The 26,302-nt window shown below is 40.1% G+C and overlaps 1 protein-coding gene across 1 annotated transcript; it reads left to right on the top strand.

Annotated features, from left to right (window-relative positions):
* Positions 1-4,272: 4,272 nt before the first annotated feature.
* LOC113243575 (zinc finger protein 780A-like) lies at positions 4,273-24,981 on the top strand. The gene is given in 7 exon segments (XM_048223828.2): positions 4,273-4,427; positions 5,044-5,110; positions 9,414-9,468; positions 9,734-9,860; positions 11,119-11,214; positions 21,320-24,024; positions 24,026-24,981. Coding segments are annotated over 5 exon segments (3,060 nt in total). The 5' UTR covers positions 4,273-4,427; positions 5,044-5,110; positions 9,414-9,423; the 3' UTR covers positions 24,113-24,981.
* Positions 24,982-26,302: the final 1,321 nt, after the last annotated feature.

Raw genomic sequence — 26,302 nt, 5'->3', positions numbered from 1 at the left:
CAAAATTACTGGACTTTTACAATGAGTTGCAGAGTGTTTCCTTCTTTCTGTTCTCTAGATGAGTTTGTGTAAGATTAATATTATTTCTTTCTTAAATGTTTAGAATTCCCTGGTGAAGCAATCCACACATGGAGTTTTCTTGTGGAAAAAATTTAGAGTAGTGGCCCAATTTCTTTAATGGAGCTAAGAGAATTCAGACTTTCTATTTCTTCTGTGTCATTCATAGGTTTTATTTTTCAAGAAAATTGGTCATTAAACTAAGTTGTCAAATACTGAAATTTTATTTATTGCATTCTCATTATCTTTAAAATGTCTGTAGAAGGATGCCTGGGTGGTTCAGTCGGTTAAGCATCTGCCTTTGGATCAGGTCATGATCCCAGGGTCCTGGGATCGAGTCCCATTTTGGACTCCCTGCTCAGCGGGGAGTCTGCTTCTCCCACTCCCTCTGCCCCTCCTCCCCGCTCATGCTTTCTCTGTCACTCTCACATACTCTCTCTCTAATAAATAAATAAAATATTTTTAAAAAAGAAACTGTGATCATTTTTTCCATTTCTTGATGCATACTTGACAACAGCAGAATCCCTGCATTTCCTCCTTAATATGAAGAGTGAGTACTGTTATTATAGGAAAAGTTCTTGGAAAGTCCTTGGAAATTAATCTGACTGTTGCAATAGCAATTTGCGAGTGATATATCTATATATCTATATATATGACATTGCAAGGAGAGTGACATCATCAAAGAATAAAAGATGCAAATATGGTGACTCCTATCACATCTCCACTTACTTCACTTGTTTAGCTTGTGTCGAAATGGATGGAGTTTGGATAATGACTGTAGTTTATCATTAAATCAATCAGGATTCCTAATTTCTGTGTGTTAGATGATGGCAGGTTAAACTCATAGTAAATGCCAGTAGTACAGAGGTCTCAGTTATGTCCCCCAAATGAAAGTCATTGCTGCAGTTAGCAATTCTTTCTACTTAGAAGCACAGTGTTGGGGCATCTGGGTGGCTCAGTCAGTTGAGTGTCTGACTTTTGATTTCGGCTTATGCCATGATCTCAGGGTCATGGGATTCAGCCCCACCTCAGGCTCTGCACTGGACAGGGAGTCTGCTTGGGATTCCCTCTATCCCTCTCCCTCTACCCACTTCCACCCCACCCAGTTCGCTTGCTCGCTCTCTCTTAAAAAAAAAAAAAGCACAGTGTTTATTTGGTTTTGGTTTCTGCACATTTTAAACGGTACATACGCACCATTTGAATGTGCTGCTCTGACCCATTGTCTGAACGACTTACAAAATAGGCAGTATTGATTGGGTCCCAAAGCTAGAGAAGATTTGGCAAGTCTTTTTAAAAAAATTTTTCAAAGATTTTACTTTTAAGTAATCCCTACACTGAATGTGGGGCTCAGACTCACAACTCTGAGATCAAGAGTAGCATACTCCACTGACTGAGCCAGCCAGGCACCCCTCTTTTATTATTGATGTACTTCATTCTCTTAGTTTCTGAACTACCATATTCTTTTCTGCCCCACATTCTTTGCTGCCCACTTCTTTTGGGCTAGATCTCTTAACTTTGTAGTACACCAGGGGTTGTTCCTAGTTCTCCTCCTCTTCTCTACCTTCATATTCTTTTTTTTTTTAAGATTTATTTATTTATTTATTTATTTATTTGAGAGGAAGAGAGAGAGAGAGCGCAAGACTGCAAGAGCAGAGGGAGGGAGAAGCAGACTCCCAGCTGAGCAGGGAGCCCAACATGGGACTCGATCCCGGGACCCTGGAATTATGACCTGAGTCTAAGGCAGATGGTTAACTGACTGAGCCACCCAGGTGCCCCCATATTCTTTTTTTTTTTAAGATTTATTTATTTATTTGACTGGGAGAGAGAATGCAATCGGGCATTCTCGGGAAGGGCAAAGGGAGAGACTCTCAGGCAGACTCCTTGCTGAGTGCAGAGCCCACTGCGGGGCTTGACCTCACAACCCATGAGATCACAACCTGAGCAGAAACCAAGAATTGGACACCCAGCAGACTGAGCCACCCAAATGTTCCTACCTTCATATTATTTTTATGTATACACATCTGGTTATTTGGTTTAAAAAAAAACATCAAAATAGACCCATCCAACTCACTCCCATCTATATGTAAATAACTTTTAATAATGCCTGCAATAATCTTTCTCTTTAGCTTAACACTTATATTCATTGGATATTTGCTGGGATTTCTAACATGAATGTGTCTAAAAATGGACATTTTTTTTTCTACTGGCCTCACCCATTTTCTGTTTCTCCTGTATCTCAGGAAATGACACCAGGCTGCCATAATTTTCTTTAATAAATCCTTAGAAATCAGTCTGATTACCTCTTGTGTTGGTGATTGCTGACATAAGGGATTGCTTAAAGGATTGCTGTTGAGAATTTGATAAAGGGATAACATACAAATACGTGGGCAGCTTAACGCAAAACAATAAAGCATGGAACAGTTTTCTGAGGCTGGCAAGCCTGGGGGAACCATTATAGCACCTAAGTTTGGAAAAGCAAGGTAAGGAGTAGTTACTGGACACAGAGAAGTAAGGCTTACCAAGCAAAACATGTGATGAGACCTATGGTGTGTGTGTGCGTGGGGATGTCGAAGCCAACCTTGACTGATTAGGGATGGAGGGAGCTAGGGAAATATGTAGTCCAATTTCACTCTCTTCCTGCTCGCCAGTCTTATACTGGTGTAGTCCATTGATACAGCCCATAATGAATAGCTTTGGAGGCACAGAGCAATGTAGAAGTGGGCAAAGAGCAGATGTGGAGGGACACAGGGAAAAGATACATTTCAATGACCCTTTCTTTCACAATCCAGCTTATTCACAAGTGCCTTTGGCTCTATTTATGAAATATGACCACTCTATATCAATCTCTCTCTATACATTGCTTCTGCATTAGTATAACCCATTATTTTTGCCCTGAATTACTGTGTTATCTTCCTAATTTGTGCCACCTTTCAATTCTTTAACCTCAAAGAACCCAAGTTTTATATTGTAAATTATATGCAATGAAAACCTTCCTGCTTAGAATTCAGCTTCCAAATCTCATGGAACTAGAAAAGGACCATCACATCAAGCCTAAACAATTAGAAAGAAAGAGATGATAAAGGGCAGAAATAAGTGAAATAGAAACAAATAGAGAGTACAATAGAGAAAAACTACATCAAAAATCTTGCTATTTATGCAATTGGTTAGTCCAAGACAAAAAGAGAGGAAACACAAATGAACAATATCAGGAATGAGAAATGAGGCATTAATATAGATCATACAGACATCAAAAATGTAAGATGTTATGAAAAATGTTAAGATGGTAAATTGGACAATCTGGTGAAATAGACAAATTCATCGAAAAAACTTTGCAAATTTATTTAGCAGAAGAAAGAGAAAATCTATTTTAAATTTTATCATAAAGAAAACTCTATGCCTAAACACGATGGAAGAAATTGCATCAATCTTGCAAAAATTCCTCCAGAAAACATAAAAAGGGAACACTTCCTGACTTTTTTTGTGATCCCAGAATAAACTTGATTCCAAAATCTCATGAGGCTCAAGATTGCTTATGTGAAGTCGTTTGTGCTTCCATCTGAATATTAGGATTTTTTTTCTATTTCTGTGAAAAATGCCACTGGAATATGATAGGGATTGCATCGAATTTGTTGATTACTTTGGGTAGTATGGACATTTTAACAATATTCTTCCAATCCATGAACACGAGATATCCTTCCATTTATTTTTGTCTTTTTCAGTTTCTTTCATCAAGTATAATTCATGCACATCCTTGGTTAAATTTGTTCCTAAATTTGTATTATTTTTGATGCTACTGTGAATGAGACTGTTTTCTTAACTCGTTTTTCAGACAGTTTGTTGTTAGCGTACAGAAACACAATTGAGTTTTGTACCTTGATTTTGTATCCTGCAACTTTACTAAATCCGTTTATTCCACCTTCTTTGGTGGAGTCTTTAGGGTTTCCTATATATAAGACTCCGCCTTCTCTAAGAGTTATGTTCATTTGCATTTTTCTCCATAAAGAGAAAAGTAAGTTACACTGAAGCTCTAAGAGGAAGCAATGTTCTTTCAGAAGCATCCTCAAGTTATCAGCCGCCTGCACCTGCGCACTCCTGGGCTGGAACTCCCACAAATCAGTGGTCTGAGCTCCGTTAGGGGCGGGCCCAAGTTGCATGCCGGGAACAATCTGAGCTGCAGAACGCTAGGCTTCTGAGGCATTTCCCTTTTGGGACTGCATTTCCCAGTGGCCACCACGCCGAAGTAGCAGCTACTTCCGGCACTCAAGGGTCGTTGTCCTGGTGGGGTGAAGCCCTCAGGTCGAGAAAGGAGTCGTTGGCTGCCAGAGGCCTCTGCTGAGCAGGACGCCAGCCGGAGGGACCCGCCAGTATGGGTGGGCAGAGAGAGGCGCTCAGGACAGGGCGCTGACGGGCACCCGAAGGAGCTTTCCTCGAGCGCGCGCGCCCAGCGAGGAGGGGGATTGTGCGACCGCGAGGGGCAGACGTGGAGTGTGGGGGTGTGTGCGTGAGGGCGCGCTGGTGCCTCGGTGCTGCGGTGACGGGGAGAGGGGGCGTGTGGACACTGAGCGTGCTTTGCTGTGGCTCTGTGTGCGTGTGTGTGTCACCGGGACCAGTGGCCCGCCGCTTCCTCACTCTTCTCCCCTCCCAGCCACGTGGCTGCAGCATACCGATGTCCCCAGTAGGGAGGTCAGATACTGAGCCTAGAATGAGAGTTTCCCTCGGAAATCCCAGGCCTGGACATGGGGCGGGAATTTTAGTGCTGCAGGTGCCTGTCTGGGTCCCCCACGGGGGCAGCTGCATGTTCAAAACCACCGCATTCTCAGAGTAATGTCCTCAGGAACCAGCTTCGAACTCGGGGACCGAGTCCTCCTTTTATTCCCATCCCATTTTGTGCGAAGTAAGGGAGGTGTGGCCCTGGAGGGTGCTTTCAGATTTAGTCCGCGCTCCAAGAAAAGCCTGGGGTCTCATGCTCGCCTTCTTCTTCCCCAGTCGTACCATTATCCAGAAGGACCCCGAGAAGGATGAGAATATTATTGCTGCATGTCTAAAGTCAAGGGTGAGTTCGTGCTTTGTTTTGCTTAAGAAATGCGTTTTTGGTTTTAGAATATAGACGTTCCAGTAAGTTTTCAGGAAATGTAGGGAGACGTGCAAATTGGTACCCCACCATTTGGTCCCCCATTGCCCCTCACCTCTTCACTTAATATTCACTTGGTAAATAATCTGGTAAATACCAAAAGCAGCCTGGTAAATTGTTGACATCTTGAGCACTCCCTTTTTCTGAGATGACACAGAAGTAAACCTCCAGCGATTAATGTTAAAGCTTTATTTTAGACTCTGATTTGGTAAGAAGAAAATTAGTGTTTAGGTGGAATCATACACTGGATATCTTTTGCTCTTTAAGGGCCTGCTTTCAAAGCAAGGGAGGAAGGGAGATGGTTAGCTGATTTCAGTCAGTCTGAGGCTTTCAAAAATGGAAAAGTGATAGCAACACAAGTTGGTATCAGTAAGAGACAGGATTTTTCCAGGGAATTCCATCAATTGAAATTTGTATTATTGGCCACATCTGTTTGAAGTTGGCAGCTTGAGTTGTATGTTGGGCTTCCTTTTGTGTGAACTGTCAGAAGCAGTATAATGTGGTTGAGAGTAGGGGCTGTGGATCCAGAGTATCTGGGTTGGAATATTGGCTCTCTCTTTCTGGCTGCCTCAGGTTTGTAATGAACATCAGATGAGTTAATATGTATAAAGCCCCTTAGAGCAGTGCCAGGCATACAGTAAGTGCTTGATATGTGTTAGCTGTTGTTTATGTGTGTTTTAGCTCATTCCTCTCCATTTCTGTACAACAGGGGCATTAGGAATATGTGATCCATGGTGATTGCTGCCTGCATATTGTGAAAACAAGTGAGGTGCTCAAGTGATCTAGAATAAAAATTCTTGGAGTGCTAGGGTGGCTCAGTTGGTTAAGCATCTGACTCCTGATTTTGGCTCAGGCCATGGTCTCAGGGTTGTGGGATCAAGTCCTGTGTGGGGCTCCATGCTGGGTGTTGAACCTGCTTAAGATTCTCTTGCTCTCCCTCTGCCCCTCCCTTCCCCTCTCTCTCCCTCCAAAAAAAAAAAAAAAAGGAATAAAAGTGCTTAACCTGAATTGCTATGATTCCATTTATGGTCTCACTGGACCACAGATCCCTTGAAATAGTAAACCAAAGTGTTATGGTGGATTTTGTGGGGAAAGTATATAATTTCATGAGATTATTCAAAGTGTGCATGACCTAAAAGGCTTGGATTCATCGGTGTAGATCAGTAGTTCTTAACGGGTGTGTGTGTATGTGTGAGTGAGATTTTGCCCTCCAGGGGACATTTGGTAATATTTAGAGGCAACTTTGGTTGCCACAGTGGGGGCAGTGATACTTGGATCTAATAAGAAGAGGACAAAGATACTACTAAACATTCTACAATGCACAGGATAGCCCTCCCCACCCATCTCCCCACAACAAAAAATTATCTGGCTCAATATGGTATTAATGCTGAGGATAAGAAACCCTGGTCTGGCATCAAAAGACTGTGATACTTGGAGTGATAATTAAAAAGGTCTTGTACAAACTGAGTAGTTAAGCAAATCACACTAGACTTGTGATGGAGTATTATGCACTTAAGAAAATTATGTTCATAAATAATCATGAAAAGAGAAAACATTTGCTCTCGTGTTAAGCAGTATTCGTGTTAGGAACAGTAATACCTAAGAAGATGTATATGAATCCCATTTACTAAGTGAGGGCATTCTATGAGAATTCTCTCCAAAATGATGTTTTCATCAGTTTCTTAATGAAGAAGAGAATCAGGCCTGGTACTGTGTATATCCCATGCATTTTCTTAGTCTGCAGGTGCCACTTACCTGCATTATGTTCTTTTGGAGAAGAATCTTGATCATGAAAATTTCTAGTTATATTGGTGAGATACAGCTAAAGGATGTTAGAACTGGTTGCTGTTACTTGTTATAGTCACATTGTTTTCTTTGTTGACTCTCATGACAAGCTCAGTTCTTTAATGATTGGAAGTACCCACTTCCTGATAGCTGTTTTTATTTTTTTGGTTTAATTTGGAAATAGCTTTTTTGTGGGGTTTTGTTGGGAGGTTTTTTGTTCTGTTTTGTTTTTTATTTAGAGAGAGCACTTGAGCAGAGGGAGGGAAGGACAGAGAGAGAGAGAGAGAAAATCTTAAGCAGTCTCCCCCTCAGCATGGAGCCTGATGCGGGGCTCAGTCTCACAACCCTGACATCATGACCTGAGCCGAAATCAAGAGTCAGACACTTAATCGACTGAGCTACCCAGGCGCCCCTTTATTGTGTATTTTTGATTATGGAATAGTGCGAAACGATTCTTTTTAAGGCACTTAAGAAGGAAGTTAAAATTATAGTACCACCCTCTAGAGGTTATTATTGATGCTTTGGTTTATATTTTTCCAATTATTTTTTCTGTGTGAATACGAGAGTTTTGTTTCTGTAGAATAGAATCAGAATCAGTTCAAAAAACAAATCTAATCAAGTCATCATTTTCATTCCTTTCTGGGTCTGTGAAAGAGAGCATTGTACCATTGCCTCTCCCTCTGAGGCTTCTGTGCTGGAAGGCTCCTTTTCTCCTTGTCTTTATGAGAACCCTCTCTGCTAATGGGGTTCTTTAAGAATTGCATTCTCCAGGCTAAGCTCTGCATATTTTTGGTTAGCATTCTACGAAAGAGCAGGCCTTACACTGTATTTTATTGTATGACTTACACAAGAAAAAGGGAAACAGTGGAGTTAAGTCTTTAACAAATGTAATCTTCTTTATCCTCAGTAATAAGAATGACACAGTTAATAAGCAGTTAATATGCTTAATATTAAGCAGTTAATATTAAGCAGTTAATATGTGTCATTACGCATTTCCGTTGAATTTTCTTAGTATTCTTTTAGGCTTCTTATTTCTCCAGCACAGAAGGTGAACACTGAACAAGCATAAGTGTATAGTAGAGGATGACAGAGCCCATCAGAAGAAGTCATCTAGCGTACTTCGAGATAGGAAAGACACATCTTTTGGTCTATAGGGTCACCACGCATTGACCAAATTATAAGCCCATGGGATTTCTGTAGAGTTAAAGAAACTCTGTTGGAAAATTTGTACCTTACTTAGAAATTCTAAATCTGTTAAATGCAAAGTGACTAATAGCAGAAGATGATACAGTAGCTGTTTAGGGAATATCGTGGCCGAAATGATAGGTTTAAAGACATAGTAAGCCTTTCAAATGTGTACAAGACATTTTTTCTAGAAATTATTATAACCTGCTCAGATAAATGTAGACGTCTTAAGTGTTGGTTCAAGAATTGGGAAATAAAGGAAACAAACCCCTTAAGTAAAAACAAGAGTTTATTAGAATATCCTGAGTTTTTCCAAGTTTGTAGGGAAGCTGTCTAAGTAAAAGATTGTCATTCATCTGATTTGGAGAACAGCTTCCTCATAGGAAAAAATATATATAAACATAAATATACATATATGTATGTGTTTATGAATATAACTGTGTATACATTCCAAGTTAACGCCTTGCCATAGTTACAATTATGAAGCACTCTTAAGCAAAAAGTAGAGATTGGGGGCCACAATACAGTGACAAGAACTGTTAACATGACATAATTTTCTAGAATTTTTTCTGTCATTGTCTGTTAGTCTTTATATATACACACATGTATTTTATAGATGTAACCATATTCTGCATCCTATTTCATAACCTGAATTTTCTGCTGACTATGTATCTTGAACATGTAATGACTGCTTATGTATTTCATTACGTGGGTGCCCTGTTGTATTTAACCAGTTGGCTTTGGACTTAGAAAGCCAGACACTGCCTGAGCAAGTCCATCTACATCCTTCCCAGTTTTCATCCTTGCCCCACTTCCCCCAATCCTATTTTCACAAATAGGTTCCAGTGTGGATGATGTGACCCCCTTCTCAGCCCTGAAAGGTGGGACGGGGGGGAGGAGGATCTGCACGGAGCAGGATGAGGGGCCCAGTCTAGGCCTAGTCACGTGTTCCAAGAATGGAGGATCCCTCAGTGCTGAGATATTTTGGAGGACGGGTTCCCCAGGCCTTGGAGGAGAGCTTAATTTTGTCTAGACTCCTCATGTTTGATGCCAATTTGTACGGGGGGTGGGAGGAAGAGGCAGAGGGACGGAGGAAAAGGGAGATTGTGTGAAATAGAGAGGGATAGGAGAGGAATTTTAGGGAGTAGCTGGAACATAGAAGTGGAAGAAAAAATTGCTGTATTAATTTGAGTCCCTTAGAGAGCACTAAAGGCACAGCTTGGCTTAAGCCCTTCTTTTTTTTTTTTCTCTCTAGGAGGGGAGGCATGAAGAAGATGGACCAATTTTGTCATTCTAAAAACATGGCCTATGTAAGTTGTTATTTCTTCTCCTGAAATATAATGACTTCACGTTTTGTTATTTTTTTAGCCACTTCCCACCATGCGGGGATCAGTAGGTTATCCCAGAGCACATAGCAGGTCTGTTGTGCAACAGCAAGATTCTTCAAGAACTGGCAGGCACCCTGCGAAGCGCCATATTGCCCCTGCCCTGCATGGCGGTTCTTCGCCGCTCTCTGTTCACCTTACAGTAATTTCCTGCAGTTTCACGGTAATGCATGTGTGTGTGTGGTTTCAGGGATCTCTGTCATTCGGGGACGTGGCCATCAGCTTCTCCCAAGAGGAGTGGGAGTGCCTGGACCCTGCCCAGAGGGCCTTGTACAGGGACGTGATGTTGGAGACCTACAGCAACCTGGTCTCAGTGGGTAAGTCTATCTCCCCCAATAGTAGTTCATTTTACAGATTAATTAAGATTACAATAAAGGGACGACTGGGTGGCTCAGTTGGTGAAGCATCTGCCTTCGGCTCAGGTCATGATCTCAGGGTCCTGGGATCCAGCCCTGCGTTGGGCTCCCTGCTTGGTGGGGAGTCTGCTGCTCCCTACCTCCCACCCTGCTCGTGCTCTTGCTTGCTCTCTCTCTCTCAAATAAATAAATAAATAAATTTCTTTAATATTACAATAAAATTAGTATTGAACAATTATAATTAATGATTTAAATTTTAAAATTTAATTTCATAATTTAACTTAAAATAATTTTAAACAATTAATAATTTAATAAATTATTAATATCTCTTCTCTGGAATATCAGCTTTCTTCACTGTGAGTTTCAGGGCCATCTTTTATTTATTTATTTATTTATTTATTTATTTATTTTTAAGATTTTATTTATTTATTCGACAGAGATAGAGACAGCCAGCGAGAGAGGGAACACAAGCAGGGGGAGTGGGAGAGGAAAAAGCAGGCTCATAGTGGAGGAGCCTGATGTGGGGCTCGATCCCAGAACGCTGGGATCACGCCCTGAGCCTAAGGCAGACGCTTAACCGCTGTGCCACCCAGGCACCCCCAGGGCCATCTTTTAAATAGCTGAGTTCCTTCTTGTTCCCAAAGGAAATCGTTTGGAATTTGTCAGATTGAAAACGGGCGTGTCCATTTTTACAAATTTAGGGACGCCTGGGTGGATCAATTGGTTAAGCGTCTGACTCTTTTTTTTTTTTTTAAAGATTTTTATTTATTTATTTGACAGAGAGAGAGACAGCCAGCGAGAGAGGGAACACAAGCAGGGGGAGTGGGAGAGGGAGAAGCAGGCTCATAGCAGAGGAGTCTGATGTGGGACTCGATCCCAGAACGCCGGGATCACGCCCTGAGCCGAAGGCAGATGCTTAATGACTGCGCCACCCAGGTGCCCCTAAGCGTCTCCCTCTTGATTTCAGCCCAGGTCATGATCTCAGGGTCATGAGATCAAGCACCGCGTCAGACTCCACACTGGGTGTGGAGGAGTGCTTGAGATTTTCTTTCTCCCTCTCCCCCTATCCCCTCTAAAAAAATATTACTACAAATTTAACCAGATCTCAACCAAAGTTTTTCAGTTTGTTTTGCTTTGTGGGGTTTTTTTTTTTGTATATTAAAAAATTTTTTTTCTACACCATGTATCATGTCATTTCTTTTTTCGTGTTTTTAAGCAGGAAGTTCCATTTCCAAGCCAGATGTGATTGCATTATTGGAGCAGGAGAAAGAGCCCTGGGTGGTTTTGAGGAGAGAAACAAGCAGATGGTACTCAGGTGAGTAGGGGAGAAGCTGGCAGAGAGGATCAGGAGGGGTCAGAGAGGGGTCATACCCCTGAGATGTGGTTTGGAAAAATGCCTTCAAAGACCCAAGGCCTGTTGGATAAAAATGCCTGAGATCTGAGAAGGAAATAAAGATCACACAGTGTGGACTTTCTAAGGAACTCCATCTTTCCCTAATCATCTCCAATTTTTGTTCTTTTATTTCTTCTCCTTTTAGTGGAGTGAGTGCCCTCTTTCCCAGTGTAACCTTTTTTTTTTTTTCTTCGAGATTTTATTTATTTATTAGAGAGAGCACGCTTGTGAGCAGAGGGAGAGGGAGAGCGAGAACCCCAAGTAGACTTCCATGCAGAGCGCATAGCCCACCACGGGGCTCGATCCCGCAGCCCCGAGAGAGACCATAACCTGAGCTGAAATCACGAGTCAGACGCTTAACTGACTGAGCCACCCAGGCACTCCCACCATAGAGTAATCTTTTAACATATATTTTTCATCCAGCTGCTTTCCAGTTCTGCTTTTGCATTTAAATTTCTATATGTGTTTCCAGTGTCAAAAAATATATTCATATATTCAGCAATATTTATCAAGAGTCCACTCCAAGCAAAGCACTGTGCTTGGCACTGTCCGTACAGGGAGATGAACATGACCGACAGGGTCACTGCTCTCATGGCCTTTACCTGCAGTTGGCAAGACATGGATCAATCAAGTCAGCAGAGTAAATCAGTACTGTCGGGAATCATGCTGTGCAGACAAGTGTACAGGAGCAATGCGGTGGAAGACAGGCTTGGGTGGTTAAGGAGTGTTTCTTGAAGTGGGTGTGCTTGCACAGAGTCGTGAAGAAAGCGTTCGGGCCGCAAATCTGGGCAAGAGCATTCTAGTCTGAGCTGGTCGCACAGAGGCCCTGAGCAGGAAGTGGTCTGTGTGTGCCTGGGAGCAGTAAGAAGGTTGGAGCAGAAGAGGTGAAGGCATGGTGGAAAGGGAGGTCTGGGAGTTAGGCCAGGACCAGATCCTACAAGGTTCTGATTGTCATTGTGAAGAACGTAGAATGCTTTCCAAGAGCCACTTAGAGCCATGTTCTGATCTATGTTGAAAGTTTTCCTCATTTCTTCGTTTTTAAACAAAGTATGACAAGAATACAGAAAACCACGTAACACAAAGAATTGCTTGATTAAGCATCTTAAGGTGCCCACACTTGTAACCACCAGGTCATGGGTTAGGGTTTTGCCAGCTGTCCCAGAAGGCTGTCGTGTGTCTCTTTGTACTCACAGACCTTCCCCTCCCTGCAGAAAAGGTTTTCTCCAGAGCTTTATTGTCTGAGTGAACACCTCCAGTCTGATTTTGTTTTACCTATCTTTTTTTTTTTTTTTTTAAGATTTTATTGATTTATTTGACAGAGAGAGACACAGCCAGCGAGAGAGGGAACACAAGCAGGGGGAGTGGGAGAGGGAGAAGCAGGCTCCCAGCGGAGGAGCCTGACGTGGGGCTTGATCCCAGAACGCCGGGATCACGCCCTGAGCCGCAGGCAGACGCTTAATGACTGAGCCACCCAGGCGCCCCTTACCTATCATTTTAAAAAGTCTTTTAAGTCTCTTTTAGGTTAAATGTTCCTCTTGATTTTTTTGTTAACAGGTTTTTCTTGATTAAATTAGATCATTTGTCCTGTAGTTTCACACCGTCTGGATTTTGCTGACGGCATCTTGCTGGAAATGGAGACACATGTTCCTCTGTCTCCTATTTCCTGTAAGGATAGTTGGGTCTCAGAGCTTAATCAAACTTTTGGGAAACTTTTTTTTTTTCCTAGGTGATGGTGATAATCTTCAGTCCTTTGGTGTGTGATGTCTGGATTTCTTATTTTAGTGATATCAGCAGCCAGTGACAGGCAGTTACTATGTCCTTTAATTCATTTGAAGTTGTAAATTGGTGGATATTCTAATTCTATCATTTATTCTTTATTAGCTGGAATGCACCTGTAAAAAGAAACTTCACCTTATTTACCACTTGGTTACTCAGTTATACAGATAATATAGAAAATTGAAGATAAATATTCTTTTCCTTTGTTTACTAATTTTCTAAGTAATTAGTTGGTTTCTTACATCCTTTCAAAGGTGACCCATTTGGGGGGCACCTTGGTGGCTCAGTTGGGTAAGTGGCTGACTCTTCGTTTTGGCTCGGGTCATGATCTCAGGGTCCTGTGATCAAGCCCTGCGTTGGGCTCCCTGCTCAAGGGGGAGCCTGCTTCTCCCTCTGCACCTGCCCCCTGCTTGTTCTCGTTCTCTCTCTCTCTCTCTCTCAAATAAGTGAGTAAAATCTTTAAAAAACAAAAAAGAAAACTAGATTCACCAGTTGTGAACATTTGGCCGCCTTTGCTATGTGTATTTATGGATCTAAATGTTTGGAACCTTTTTTGCTGAACCACGTGTAGGTCTAAGTCAGATGTTGTGACACATGTTAGCTAAACATTTCACTTTGCATCTTCTAAGAGTAGGAAAGGTCCTAATAACCTTTCATTATGCCTAATTAGCTTCATTAACTGAATTAACCGAAACAACATACGATTGTCACACCTAAGAAAAACCCCATATTTCAGGAGTGTCATCTACAGTACAGCTCACAGTTAAATTTCTTTCATTTCTCTTTAAAATTTTTATTTTGGTTTTTTTTATTTATTTATTTTTTTGTGGGAGTGTGTTTTAGTTTAAGATCTAGTCAAAGCTCATGAATTGATTTATGGATAGGTTTCTTTTTAAAACATTTTTATTTATTTTTACTATTTTTTTTTTGGTTAGGTTTCTTTAGTCCCTTTTTATCTAAGGAGCTTGTTTGCCTTAAAATTTATTTTAATTTTATTTAATTTTATTTTTTTTATTTTTTTATTTTTTACTTTGACTTCTCTCTCTCTCTCTCTTTTTTGAGTCTAAGTCCAGGCTAGTTTACTTAAACCATGACATTCTGAATTTTTGTGATTTAAAAATTTTGCTCATGATTTGGTTCTGAAAGCTCTACAATAGATTCTAGTAGCATCGTGTGAAGAATCACATAACGTCATGTCTCCGTATAGATTACTGTGATTTTGACCAACAAAGTAGGGCTTTCCATTTCCAAAATATGAATAATCTCTGATATTGAGTTTTAGCATGATTTTATTATGGCCAGGCAATATATTGCTGTATCATTATATATCATGATATATATAATATATGATGTGATCATATATATATCATATACAATATTAATTATTTCACTCCTTTGATGTATGTTGAGAGTGCTTTATTTTATAGCCCAGCATATGGTCAGTTTTTATAAATGTTCCGTATGAATGAAAAAGGAACTTGTGGGGCGCCTGGGTGGCTCAGTTAAGCGTCTGCCTTTGGCTCAGGTCATGATCCCAGGATCTGGGGATCGAGCCCCATGTTGGGCTTTCTGCTTGGTGGGGAACCTGCTTCTCCCTCTCCCCCTGACTCATACTCTCTCTCACGCTCTCTTTCTCAAATAAATAAAGTCCAGTGTATCTATAAATCGCATCTTCTTTACCCATTTATCTGTGGATGGACACTTGGGTTGCTTCCATGTTTTGGCTATTGTAAATAGCACTACGTACAGTAAACGTAGGGGAGCACATATCTTTTCAAATTAGTGCTTTCATGTTCTTTGGGTAAATACCCAGTAGTGGAATTGCTGGATCCTGTGGTAATTGTATTTTAATTTTTTGAGGAACCTCCATACTGTTTTCCACGGTAGCTGCACCAGTTTGTGCACAAGGGTCCCTTTCTCTTCACATCCTCACCAAATTTTGTTATTTCTTATGTTTTTGATTTTGGCCCTAATAACAGGTGTAAGATGATACCTCATTGTGGTTTTGATTTACATTGCATTTTCCTGATAATGAGTAATGTTGAGCTCATCTTTTCATCTGTCTATTGGCCCTCTGTATGTCTTCTTGGGAATAATGTCTATTCAGGTCCTCTGCACACTTTTTAATTGCACTATTTGTCTTTTTGGTGTTGAGTCATATAAGTTCTTTATGTATTTTGGATATTAGCCCCATGCCAGATATATCATTTGCAAATATGTTTCAAGGAATTTATTTCTTTTAGGTTTTCCATTTGCTGGCATATAATTTTTCATAGTATTCTTTTATAATCCTTTATACTTCTGTAGTGTTGGGTATTACGTCTCCTCCTTTATTTCTGATTTTTATTATTGGACCCCTGTCTCTTTTTTTCCTGGACGAGTCTGGCAAAAGTCTTATCAGTTTGGTTTCAAAGAACCAGCTCCTGGCTTAATTGATCTGTCCTATTGTTTTTTTAGTCTCCATTTCATTTATTTCTGTTTTAATCTTTATTATTTCCTTCTTTCTACTTGCTTTGGGTTTTGTTGGTTCTTCTTTTTCTAGCTCCTTTAGGTTTAAGGTTAGGTTGTTTATTTGAGATTTTTCTTATTTCTTGAGGTAGGCCTGTATTGCTATAATCTTGCCTCTTAGAACAGCTTTTGCTGCATCCCAAAGATTTTGGCCCGTTGTGTTTCATTTTCATTTCTCCCTGTGTATTTTTTATTTCCTCTTTGATTTCTGGGTTGACCCATTCATTGTTTAGTAGCATTTATTTAGCCTCTGTGTATTTATGTTCTTCCCAGATTTTTTCTTGCACTTGATTTCCAGTCTCATACCATTGCAGTCAGAAAAGATGCATGATATGATTTCAGTTTTTTTGTATTGAGACTTATTGTGTGGCCTAACATGTGATCTGTCTGTAGAGTGTTCCGTGTGCACTTGAAAAGAAAATGTATTCTGCTGTTTTTGGATGGAATGTTCCGAATATATCTGTTAGGTCCGTCTGGTCCAATGTGTCATTCAAAGCCACTGTTTCCTTGTTGATTTCCTGCCTGAATGATCTATCCATTGATATAAATAGGGTGTTAAAGTCCCCTACTATTATTGTACTACTGTCAGTTTCTCCTTTAAGTCTGTTAATAGTGGCTTTATGTATTTAGATGCTCCCATGTTGGGTGCATAAATATTTACAATTGTTATATCCTGTTGTTGAATTCTTCCCTTTATCATTATATAATGTCATTCTTTGTTTCTTGTTATAATCTTTATGTTAAAGTGTACTTTGTCCAATGTAAGTGTTGCTACCACAACTTTCTTTTCGCTTCTGTTTGCATGGTAGATGTTTTTCCATCCCTTCACTTTCAGTCTGCACGTGTCTTTATGCCTGATGTGAGTTTCTTGTAGGCAGCATATAGATGGGTCTTGCTTTTTTATCCATTCAGTCATTATAGTCTTCTGATGGGAGCATTTAGGCCATTTACATTTAAAGTAATTATTGATAGATATGTACCTATTGCCATCTTGTTACTTGTTTTATGGTTGTTTTTGTAGTTCGTGTTCCTTTCTTCTCTTACTTCTTCCCTTGTGGTTTGATGGCTTTCTTTAGTGTTATGCTTGAATTTCTTTCTCTTTATTTTATTTTTTTTGTGTGTATCTATTACAGGTTTTTGATTTGTGGTTACTGTTAGGTTCATATATAACATCTTATATATCTAGCAGTTTATATTAAGGTCATGGTTGCTAAGATTTGAATCCATTCTAAAAAACTAAATTTTTACTCCCCCATTCCACTTTATGTATATGATATCATACTTTACATCATTTTATTTTGTGAATCCCTTAGCTGATTTTTTATAGGTAAAATTGATTTTTACTTTTGTGCTTTAACCTCCATACTGGTTTTATAAGTGATTAATCTACTACTTTTATTATATGTTTGCAGTTTTCTGTCATAATTTTCTTACTCCTGATTATGGCCTTTTCTTTCCATTCAAAGAATTCCCTTTAACGTTTCCTATAAGGCTGGTTTAAGTGGTGATGAACTCCTTTAACCTCTGTTTGTATGAGAGACAATCTCTCCTATTCTGAATGATAACCTTGCTGGGTAGAGTATTCTTGGTTGCAAGTTTTCCTTCCAGTACTTTGAACGTATCATGCCGCTCCATTCTGGCCTGTCATGTTTCTGCTGAAAAATCAACAGAATAGCCCTATGGAGTGTCTCTTGTATGTAACTTTTCTTTCCTCTTGCTGTTTTTAAAATTCTCTACTATTACTTTTTGCCATTTTAATTACCATGTCTTGGTGTGGACCCTGTTGGGTTAATTTTATTGGGGGCTCTCTGTGCTTCCTGGAGCTAGATGTCTGTTTCCTTCTCCAGATAGGGAAGTTTTCAGCTATTTTTCCTTCTTCTTCTCCTTCTTCTTCTTCTTCTTCTTCTTCTTCTTCTTCTTCTTCTTCTTTTTTAAGATTTTATTTATTTATTTGACAGACAGAGAACACAAGTAGGCAGAGTGGCAGACAGAGGGAGAAGGAGAAGCAGGCTCCCCGCTGAGCAGAGAGCCTGATGCAGGGCTTAAGTCCAGGACCCTGTTATCATGACCTGAGTCAGAGGAGATGCTTAACCAACTGAGCCACCCAGGCGTCCCTCAGCTATTATTTCTTCAAATAAATGTTCTGCCCCCTTTTCTCTCTCTTCTCCTTTTGGGATCCCTATAATTCAAACATTATTATACTTGATGTTACTGGGTTTTCTGAATCTATTCTCATTTTTTATTATTCTTTTTATTTTTGCTGTTCAACATGATTGCTTTTCATTACCCTACTTTCAAGGTCGCTGATCCATTCTTCTGCTTCCTCTAATCTGCTCTTGATTCCCTCTGTTGTATTTTTTATTTGTCGTTGAGTTCTTCATCTCTGATTGGTTCTTTTAAATATTTACTGTTTGTTTTCAAAGGTCTCACTAAGATCATCCACTCTTTTCTCAAGTCCAGTGAGTATCTTTATGACTATTACTTTGAATCCTTTATCAGGTACATTGCTTATCTCTGTTTCATTTAGCCCTTTTGCTGTGATTTTGTCCTGCACTTTCATCTGGGACATTTTCCTCTGTCTCCTCGTTTTGTATAACTCTGTGTTTGTTTCTGTGTATTAGGAAAGCAGTTACAGGGGCGCCTGGGTGGCACAGTCATTAAGCGTCTGCCTTCGGCTCAGGGCGTGATCCGGCGTTCTGGGATTGAGCCCCACATCAGGCTCCTCTGCTATGAGCCTGCTTCTTCCTCTCCCACTCCCCCTGCTTGTGTTCCCTCTCTCGCTGGCTGTCTCTCTCTCTGTCAAATAAATAAATAAAAATCTTTAAAAAAAAAAAAAAAAAGGAAAGCAGTTACAGCTCTTAATATTGAAAGTAGTGACCTGACGAAGGTCCTGTGGTGCCCTGGGGTGAAGTGTCTGTTGTTCACCAGAACCAGACGCTTCCGGGGTGTCTCCTGTGTGGGTTGCCTGTGCTCTGCTGATGTGGCAGAGCCTCTTTTGCCTTCAGTTCATTGACTGCAATGGCTCACTTTGCCTGTTCTGGGCAAGGTTTGGTCTCTGTGCTGTTAAGGGATCTGTTGGGGGCCACTGGGGACTTGCATTTCGGTGGGGTCAGCAGTCAGACTAGATGCCTGCTCTCAGCTTGTCTGCTGGGGCTGTAGTTGCACCAACTTGTGAGGCACTCTCCCTGCCTTGTCCCCTGAGAGGAGGCTAGTCCCCTTGTTCACTGGTAGGCAGGGCTGGCAGTCAAACTGCCTATTCCTAGGCCATCTGCCAGGGCTGAAGTCGCACTGATCAGCAGGGTACTCTCTGTACTGCTAGCTATAAGGTTTGGTTGCTGAAGCTGTGGGCACACTGGTGTACGTGATTATCCTTCCCCACTCCACAAAGCAAGAGTCCCTTTGGAGTGGCACTGGTCCCGACTGGGGCTGCTTGCAGGGTGTGTTGGGGCTAGAGCCCCTTCGGAGTGGGGTGGGTTGGATGGGGCAGATTCTCAGGAGAATGAAGGTGGGGCATGCAGTGCTGGCAAGGTAGGTGGTGTGTGTTTGCACTGGTTCCCTAATGCTTCCAGCTATCTAGGCAGTGGTTGGGAGTGGGCAGGGAATGGTTTCCACCAGGTCTTTTGTTCTTGGGGAAGTTTCCTGAAGATCCCTGTCCCTCCAGCACACATTTTGAGATTAGTAAATAAATATTCTTCACATATACCCAAGGCGCTTTTCAAACTGCTGCTTTTATGCTGTATCTCAGCAAGTTGTTTGTTTTGCTGGCTCTTTAAGGATAGGGACTCAAGTTTCCTATCACCCTCTGGCTCTCCCAGAACTAAGTCTGCTGATTTTTAAAGCACTCAGAGTTAAGCTGCACTGAGTGTTAAAACTTGTGAAGCGAAGCCCCACTGGTTCCCAAAACCAAATGTAATGGGACTCATCTTCCCAGTGTGCATCCCCCATACTTGGGGTGCCTGGTGTGGAATCTGATCCTCCTGCTTCTTTGGGTTTGTGGTGTCCCTCCTGTTTGTGGTTATTCTTACTGGGGGTTTGGTTGCCAACTGCATCTCCACCCCTTCTGCCCTTTTTGATGTGGTCTCCTCTCTGCGATTACCTGTGGAAAGTCTGTTCTGCCATCCTTAGGTCATTCTCATACTTACACTGATGTGGCTGTTATCTTGGTGTGTCTGTGGGAGCCCAGGATCCTTCTGCCCCACCATCTTTGCAGAACTCTTTCTACATACTCTATATTTTTGTTGCGACTTTCTGTTTTTCCATTTGTTTCAAGAGTATTTATGACTCCTTATTGGAACATTTGCATAATTATGGTTTTAAAGGCTTTGTTAGGTAATTCAAACATCTGTCATCTCAGTGTTGGCATCTGTTGATTTTCTTTAACATTGTGATACAGGTTCAAGCTTCAAGTTTCTACTTGTTTTCTGTGGTTTTTCCCATTATGACATATACATGACCAGTTGGGCTCTGATGTACATTTGTTCCCATTTGAAATAAGTAATATGAGAATGGTTCTGTTTATCAATTTTAATAGTTTTGAATCAATGGTTACTATGATAAGCCTTCCCCAGTGGCTCATTCTTGCATTATATACCTTTATTCTCAGCCTTACTTCTTTTATGAGTACTTTTCCGATTACTTAACACCTATTGTGTGCTATGGGCTTATTATTCAGTGGTGAATGCTGTCAGGATCGTGTCTGCTCCTTAGGCATATTTAGGAATAAGAAAATACACAGAATGAGAAATGAGCTAATGAATGAATGAACGTATAATTAAAACAGAATTGTGAAGGCAAGGAATGAGACTCTTTAATAGAGGATAAAGGAGAGGGATATAATTAGATGGGCCCAGCAGGTATAGCTGTTCTGAGGACAACATTTCTTTTGAAACTTAAAAATGAGAGTGTTGTCTCCTACGAGCAGCTCAGACCACAGCATTCTTGGGTGATGAAATAATCTGACCAAAGCATGAAGATATTGAAGAAAGGTTATATCATGTTTGAGGTGCTAAAAGAAGACAGTGTGGTAGAGATAGGGTCCAAAGGATGACAGTGGCTTCATAGGTGGTCTCGTTATCCATAGTAAGGGTTTTGGATTTTATTATAAGAGTAAAGACAAATCATTCAAAACAGTTTTAAGTATGGATCTTTGAACTTTGATCTGCATCAGAATTATCTGATAGAGATGTTAAAAATACAGCATCTTGGGGCGCCTGGGTGGCGCAGTCGTTAAGCGTCTGCCTTGGCTCAGGGCATGATCCCGGTGCTCTGGGATTGAGCCCCACATCAGGCTCCTCCACTGGGAGCCTGCTTCTTCCTCTCCCACTCCCCCTGCTTGTGTTCCCTCTCTCGCTGGCTGTCTCTCTCTGTCAAATAAATAAAAAAAATCTTTTTAAAAAAAATACAGCATCTTAGGACTTATTCCTAAAAATTCTGTTTCTGTGCACTGAGTTGCTTGAATATCAGTATTTATAAAAGCTTACCAAAGGATTTTGACTAACACCTAAATTTCACAAAGTTAATCTCTTCCCCTATTATGAGCATCACCATCTAACATAAATTTTCTTTATTTTTGGAGCTCTTCTTATCCTTTTTCAAATTATCTATAAGTGTATTATATCTATTTCAGTATATATTCAATTTTTTTCTATATGTATATATATTTTTAGAGTTATATATTCTTTAATGGATTTTGTATTGTGTGTACAGGAAGATTAAATGTGTTTGCTTTCTCCTTTTCTTTCAGATTTGGAGTCAAGTTATGGAGCTGAGAAATTATCTCCAGAAAATTATATTCATGAAATAAATTTGCCTAAACAGAGTATAAAGCAAATAAGTAAAACTCTTGGCCTCGAGGCCTCCAATTTTAGAAATGACTCAAAATGCAGAAATAGATTTAGGGGACAACAGGGACATCAAGAGGGGTATATTGGGCAAAAGATAATAAGCTATGAAAAAATGCATACTTCTAGTCATCGTACTTCTCTTATTTACACTACAGATAAGCCATATGAATGTAAGGAATGTGGGAAGTACTTTAGTCGTGGTTCAAATCTTATTCAGCATCAGAGTATTCATACTGGAGAGAAGCCCTATGAATGTAAGGACTGTGGGAAGGCCTTTAGACTTCTTGTTCAACTTACTCGACATCAGAAACTTCATACTGGTGAGAAACCCTTTAAATGTAAGGAATGCGGGAAAGCTTTTAGTCTTCCCACCCAGCTTAATCGCCATGAGAATATTCATACAGGTGAGAGACCATTTGAGTGTAAGGAATGTGGGAAGTCCTTTAATCGTAGCTCAAACCTTGTTCAACATCAGAGTATCCATACGGGTGCAAAACCATATGGATGTAAAGAGTGTGGGAAAGGTTTTAATCGTGGTTCAAATCTTGTTCAACATCAGAAAATTCATTCTAGTGAGAAACCCTTTGAATGTAAGGAATGTGGGAAGGCCTTCAAATATCATTACCAACTTATTGAACATTGTCGAATTCATACTGGTGAGAAACCTTTTGAATGTAAAGAATGTGGGAAGGCCTTTAGTCTTCTGATAGAGCTTGCACGACATCAGAACATTCATACTGGAGAGAAACCATTTAAATGTAAGGAATGTGGCAAGGCCTTCAGTCGTGGCTCGAATCTTGTTCAACATCAGAGTATTCATACTGGTGAGAAGCCATATGGGTGTAAGGAATGTGGAAAGGCTTTTAGACTTCACCTACAACTTGCTCGACATCAGAAAACTCATACTGGTGAGAAACCCTTTGAATGTAAGGAATGTGGCACAGCCTTCCAATATCAGTACCAACTTTTTGAGCATCAGCGAATTCATACAGGTGTGAAACCCTATGAATGTAAGGAATGTGGGAAATTGTTTCGTCGTGGTTCAAACCTTATTCAGCATCGGAGTGTTCATACTGGAAAGAAACCTTTTGAATGTAAGGAATGTGGAAAGGCCTTTAGACTCCATATACAACTTACTCGACATCAGAAATTTCATACTGGTGAGAAGCCCTTTGAATGTAAGAAATGTGGAAAAGCCTTTAGTCTTCTCACTCAGCTTAATCGCCATGAGAATATTCATACAGGTGAGAAGCCATTTGGATGTAACGAATGTGGGAAGTCCTTTAATCGTGTCTCAAACCTTATTCAACATCAGAGTATTCATGCTGGCATGAAACCATATGAATGTAAAGAGTGTGGTAAAGTCTTTAATCGTGGTTCAAATCTTATTCAGCATCAGAAAATTCATTCTAGTGAGAAACCCTTTGAATGTAAGGAATGCGGGAAGGCCTTTAGGTATCATTACCGACTTACCGAACATCATAGAATGCATACTGGGGAGAAACCCTTTGAATGTAAAGAATGTGGGAAGGCCTTTACTCTTCTGACACAGCTTACTCGACATCAGAACATTCATACTGGTGAGAAACCATTTAAATGTAAGGAATGTGGCAAGGCCTTCAATCGTGGCTCAAATCTCGTTCAACATCAGAGTATTCACACTGGTGAGAAACCCTATGGATGTAAAGAATGTGGAAAGGCTTTTAGACTTCACCTACAGCTTACTCGACATCAGAAAACCCATACCGGTGAGAAACACTTTGAATGTAAGGAATGTGGGACAGCCTTCAGACATCAGGACCAACTTATTGAGCATCAGCGAATTCATACAGGTGTGAAACCCTATGAATGTAAGGAATGTGGAAAGAGCTTTAGCTGTGGTACAGACCTCAGAGTACATCAGAGAATTCACACTGGTGAGAAACCCTTTGAATGTAAGGAATGTGGGAAGGCCTTTCGACATCATTACCAATTTCTTGGACATTACAGAATTCATACTGGTGAGAACCCCTATGAATGTAAGGAATGTGGGAAATGCTTTACTTGTGGTAGCGAACTCAGAGTACATCAGAGGATTCATACTGGTGAGAAACCATATCAATGTAAGGAGTGTGGGAAGGCCTTTAGTCGTAGCTCAAACCTTATTCAACATGTTAAAATTCATACTGGTGAGAAGCCCTATGAATGTAAGGAATGTGGGAAAACTTTTAGACTTAGTTCAGTCTTTACTGCCCATCAGAGAATTCATACAGGGATGAAACCCTATGAATGTAAAGAATGTGGAAAGACCTTTAGTTGTAGCTCAAACCTTATTCAACATGAGAGGATTCATACTGGTGAGAAACCTTATGAATGTAAGGAATGTGGGAAGGCTTTTAGACTTAGGTCAGTTTTTATTGCCCATCAAAGAATTCATACAGGTCTGAAGCCCTATGAATGTAAAGAATGTGGGAAAGCCTTTACTGTGAATGGTCAGCTTACTCGACATCAGAAAACTCATAATCGTCAGAAGTCCTATGAATATAACAAATGTGGGAAAACCTTCACTGGATATGAACAACTTACTCAACATCAGAGAGTTCATAGTGGCAAGAAATCCTATGAATATAAAAAAATGTGGGAAGACTTTTCATCATGGACTGAGATTTGCTCAACAGCACAGTATTCCTACTGGTGAGAAACTTTGGGTCTGAGTAATATGGAAAGAATTATAGTTAAAGCAAACACCTTAGTGTTGAGAGGACGTTTTGGTGAGAAAGTCTTTGAATGTAAAGAAATGTCGGGTAGCCTTCATGTTCACAATTTACTAATCGTGAAGGATATTTTCCTAGGTATATTAATTTCATACACTTAGAAAAGCCTTCAAATTCAAACTGGAGGAAAACTGTTGTTGGAACAAATGTAAGCTAACAACGACCTGAGGCAGGTGCTTTGTCACCATTGCCATTTCACAACCTGTGTGACATTAGGTGCCTATCCACTTTGCATCATTTGTAAATGGCAACAATAGTGAGTACATACTAGTGCAATATGGGAATAAATGTGTTATAGTACACACAAAATTCTTACAAGAGTATTTGGCACATGCTTGTGCTCATAAAGAATAGCTTTTATGTTTCATTAGCATTGTTGATGACAGGAAAACTGTATTATTGTGAATAATTTAGAAAAATCTCACCCATTCCTTCATTATTAAATTTTAAATAAGTTGTATAAAATTTCGTGGAAAGTAAAGACTATGAGAGGATTTTCATTAAGAGTTCATTCCTTAAGTTACATCAAAAAGTTAATTTTGGGAAGAAATCCTATGGATTTAGGGAGTGAGGACATGTTGAAAAACCAGCTGTTGAAGAATCAGGGAGAGGTTTTTAAGTGATTTGTCTATAAACATGTCAACAGGCAGAAAATGTATAATTTATTTCTCTGTCCAGAAGTGAAGATAAATATTGGTGAAAGAAAAATAAAAGCTATCCATTTATAAATTTTTCAACTTTATCATGAAAATTGCACATATGAAAAAGTTGGAAGAATAAACATGAGTATACCCCTACGTAGATTCAAAGTTGTTAACAATTTGACATTTATTTTTCTGTATATTTTTTGTTGCACCATTGAGAATATGTTTTAGACATCATGATACTTTCCCCTTTATTACATCAGTATGTATCTCTCAAACATAAAGAAAATCTCATATAGCCATAGTACCATAATTACCCTTAAGGAAATTCTCTGTAATTCCACAATATCTATCTTATTTTCTTTATTGACCTCTAAGATGCCATTTACTGGGGTTCATCTTCTAAGTATAATGCATTCCAGATTCCATACTGTATTTGGTTGTTAGAGCTCTTTATTCTTTTTTAGTTTACAACAGTGACTCAAATTTTCTTGGATATCAGAATCATCTGTGGATCTTAGTAAAAATACAAATGTCCAGGACCACTGGACCTCTGTGTTTTTTCTTAGCTCTCCGGGGGATTTTGGTATGCACTATGGAGAGCCACAGATCTAGAACATTTCTCCTTTTTCAAAAATTCTTTTTTTTTTTTAAGATTTTATTTATTTATTTGACAGAGAGAGAGACAGCCAGCAAGAGAGGGAACACAAGCAGAGGATGAAGCAGGCTCTCAGCAGAGGAGCCTGATGTGGGGCTCAATCCCAGAGCGCTGGGATCACGCCCTGAGCCGAAGGCAGACGCTTAACAACTGAGCCACCGAGGCACCCAATCCTTTTTCAAAAATTCTTAAATAATGTTGACTTTTTGAGAAGTCCAGAAAAATTGTCTGCCATTTGTTTAGATTTTTTGTTTCTGTAGTGTCATTTAGCTGCCTTGTTTGTATTTTCTGTACAAAGGAGATTGGGGGAGGTGGCACCTGGGTAGCTCAGTCGGTTAATCATCTGCCTTTGGCTCAGGTCATGATCTCAGGGTCCTGGGAACGAGCCCCACATCAGGCTCCTTGATCAGCAGGGAGCCTGCTTCTCCCTCTCCCTCTGCCTGCTGCTCCCCCTGCTGTGCTCTCTCTGTGTCAAATAAATAAATAAAATCTTAAAACACACACACACACACACACACACACAAAGGAAATTGGGTCTAGAGGCTTCATTGGGTTCAGATCACATGTTTTAAGGGGAGAATACTTTGTAGGTTATGTATGTATATCATATTACAACAGGTTAGAAAGCATTTAAGGACAGGTCATTGCTTTGTTAGTAAAACTAAGTTTGATCATTTGGATAAGGTGATACCAGATCTCCATTGTAAAGCTCTGTAGAGAGACTGTCACCTCTTTGAAAATTTATAATCATGTATTTAAATCTTGAATCAAAAAGAAAATTAAAAAATAGACTATTCAGGAATGAATTGCGTTAAAATGCAAACATGA

This window comes from Ursus arctos, unplaced genomic scaffold, assembly GCF_023065955.2.
Source record: "Ursus arctos isolate Adak ecotype North America unplaced genomic scaffold, UrsArc2.0 scaffold_19, whole genome shotgun sequence".
NCBI classification, from domain to species: Eukaryota; Metazoa; Chordata; class Mammalia; order Carnivora; family Ursidae; genus Ursus; species Ursus arctos.
The sequence above is the reverse complement of the archived record's forward strand: the minus strand, read 5'-3'. Positions and strand labels throughout refer to the sequence as shown.